At 35.9% G+C, this 2,906-nt stretch overlaps 1 protein-coding gene across 4 annotated transcripts in view; it reads right to left on the bottom strand.

Annotated features, from left to right (window-relative positions):
- Window positions 1-1,618: 1,618 nt before the first annotated feature.
- The window catches only part of Sec3 (exocyst complex component Sec3), an 82,577-nt gene continuing 81,289 nt past the window's right edge, over window positions 1,619-2,906 (bottom strand). For all 4 annotated transcript variants that reach the window (XM_018517517.1, XM_018517518.1, XM_018517516.1 and 1 more), the window contains 2 exons: window positions 2,539-2,733; window positions 1,619-2,390 (listed from right to left, as the gene is read on the bottom strand). In XM_018517517.1, coding sequence (XP_018373019.1) covers window positions 2,238-2,390; window positions 2,539-2,733 — 348 coding nt within the window. In that variant the 3' untranslated portion in view covers window positions 1,619-2,237. The remainder of the gene's footprint in view (window positions 2,391-2,538; window positions 2,734-2,906) is intronic.

The following is a 2,906-nucleotide window of genomic DNA, read 5'->3' as shown; positions in this document are numbered from 1 at the left end:
CATATACCACGAACACCACGGTGTTCGTGGTATATGCCTTTCAGACAAAGAATTGTTTGTGTTTATTGAACCACGGTGTATTTATAATTTAATTTTATTTTAACCCATTTCAGAGCTGAAAATTCGAATTTATTACAATTCGAACTCAGAATCACAAGTCGTGATCAACCTGAATATGTCCAGAATGGCTCAGGATATTTGTAGGACGATATCAATAAATATAGGAATTTTATTGTATTTAAATTTAATATGCACATTCAGTTATATATATTGTGACGTTATTACACTTGTGTAATAACTTTCCTAATGTGACGGGTTGAAAAAATCGAAAATTTTTTTTGGATGTAAAAAAGACGTTTGAGTGTAGTAAAAACAAAAAAAATTATTTCTAATAAACTAATATGCTAATTGTACGAGTAAATCTTTACGGCTTGTGCACAACGGCTTTTAAGTGCACTTTAAAATATTAAACTATAAGAAATTGTAAAAATAAATAAAATCGATTTTTAATTTTATAAAACAAAACGTGAACATATTCGAAAAGACGTTTTTCGTGGACCATACATAATATCAAGATTGTTTCCTTACAAACATTGCATTGCGCTTAATTATTATTTTATTAGGTGTTAAACTTAATTCCTATCGCTCGCTACCAGAGGACTCTGTCTCCAACGCTGACGAGTTTCGACGATGAAGTCACATGTCTTTTGTAGTTTAGAACATCGCTGAAAGTGATTCAATCCTCACAGGTTAGATTTCTCGACGCCAAAGAGATTTTCCAATCGATTGAAAATAAATCGCAATAAGCTGTTTTTCCGACATGTGCTTCTTCATTACTTCGATCTCAAGAAAAAAGCAGCTGAAGCGCATCGCTTATTATCCGAAATTTATGGTGATAAAACTCCATCGGAAAGAACATGTAGAGTTTGGTTTGAACGCTTCCGAAACGGTGATTTTGATGTGAGAGACAAAGAACGTCCAGGACAGCCGAAAAAATTTGAAGATGTCGAGCTGCAAGAATTGCTCGATGAGAATCCAGCCCAAACGCTTTTAGAGTTGTCGAAACAGTTAAATGTTACTCCAAATGCCGATTGAGTGACGAATTGATGCAAAAAAAGATCATCCGTAGTCAACAATCGATGCAAAGTCATTTTGTTGCATGATAACGCTCGACCGCATGTCGCGAAAAGCGTGAAGCAGACACTTCGAGAGCTTGAATGGGAAGTTCTGCCACACCCAGCGTACTCTCCAGACTTGGCACCGTCGGATTACCATCTCTTCCGATCGATGCAACACGCACTTACGGACACACTTCTCTAGTCACAACGAAGTCTAAAAATGGATGGATGAATGGATCGCCTTGAAAGACACCGCGTTCTACCGTCGTGGGATTATCCTGTTGCCAGAGAGATGGGAAAAAGTAGTAGAAAATGGAGGAAATTACTTTGATTAAGGTATTCATTCATCTTCCCTTCGAAACAAATCGATTTTCGAGACGAAAAAACGATAGGAATTAAGTTTAACACTTAATATTTAATAAAAAATTCCCACACGTGACTTTTTCTTTTTGACATTTTTGTAATGTTTGTATATTCAAGTCTCGTGAAAAACTGCTCTTTTGTTTCCAAGGCATACTATATTTGTTTACTGTCCGAACCGTCCAAACTTCAGACATAACGAATTGACATTTCATACAGACCACTGCTTAAGTTCGAACTGTTCGAACTATCCGAAATATTCGAATTAGATGCTCATTTTTTTCAACTTCGAACTATTCGAATAAATCGAACATTTAACATGTTCGAATCTTTTGTCTGAGTCCTAATTTTTATATTGATTGCTTGCGTCATTAGTGCAGAATTTTATTTTAGCTAAATTTCTTGCACAGTTCCTTTGTCTTTCCTCTTTTTATTTTCACATTGGGAAGATAAACAAAATTATTATCGCTACTTTTCCGTGCTTGCTGCTCTTTTTTTTGGAAGCCATTTTCCAGATATCCGGCAAAATATCCGACAAAATATTCAGCATGATATCCAGAGAAGTATCCGGTTAAGTAATTGTCCTACCGGATATCCGACCGAATATCGTACATCCGAAATAATTTGATGCCGGATATCCGGTAATTTTAAGATCCAATGCATCCCTGATTATTTATATCAATAAATACTAGAATTCATCATATGTTATAGTAATAATAGTCAAATAGAATAATAGTGAAGAGAAAATTACATTTTGATTTAATGAGATCGCGCTATTTCCGAAAAAAATTCTAAAATATTCTGTATGGTAAACTCGAGTGTTACATTGCTGTCTGGATAACAGCGTTGTATTAGTTCTTCAATGTTTCTATATTGCGCGATAAATTCATTTTGCATCTCGCGCCAAACAACCTGGAAATTAAAAATTTAGAAGTATATAGAAAGTAGATAAAGACGAGAAAATAATTTTCATGCTTTTAAGGATTGTTTCATGTTTATAAGGACTTGCAATTATTGTTAAATCGTCGAAAGTGTCATCTCTCACATATTCTTTACTTACTTGTAACAAATTCTCCTCTTCACATAAATGCTTCTCAACTTTTCGATACAAATTCTCCAGACCTTTCTTAACTTCTCTCGCTGGATATTCCTTCACTACGCGTCGCAACTCTTGCTTGCTAAAGGCCATCTGATAACTGACTTCAGATTCTTTCACACCGGCGCCTACCTTGGCTTGTACGCCTTCGAAAAAAAGCTGAAAAATAAGCATTCCTAAATAATATTGTTATATATTGCGTTATTCTAATTCAAGTATCCCGCGAGTAGGATCAACCGAGCGGAGGTATTGCGCACGCGGAGCGAGTAGTGGCGCTGTTGTATGTTTTCTGTTCTTCCGACGCTCGTAATCCGCGGAACCGAGGAGGGGAG

The sequence above is a fragment of the Trachymyrmex cornetzi genome, unplaced genomic scaffold (genome assembly GCF_001594075.2).
Source record: "Trachymyrmex cornetzi isolate Tcor2-1 unplaced genomic scaffold, Tcor1.1 scaffold693, whole genome shotgun sequence".
NCBI lineage: Eukaryota > Metazoa > Arthropoda > Insecta > Hymenoptera > Formicidae > Trachymyrmex > Trachymyrmex cornetzi.
Note: the sequence above shows the minus strand (reverse complement) of the source record. Positions and strands in the feature narration are given on the sequence as shown.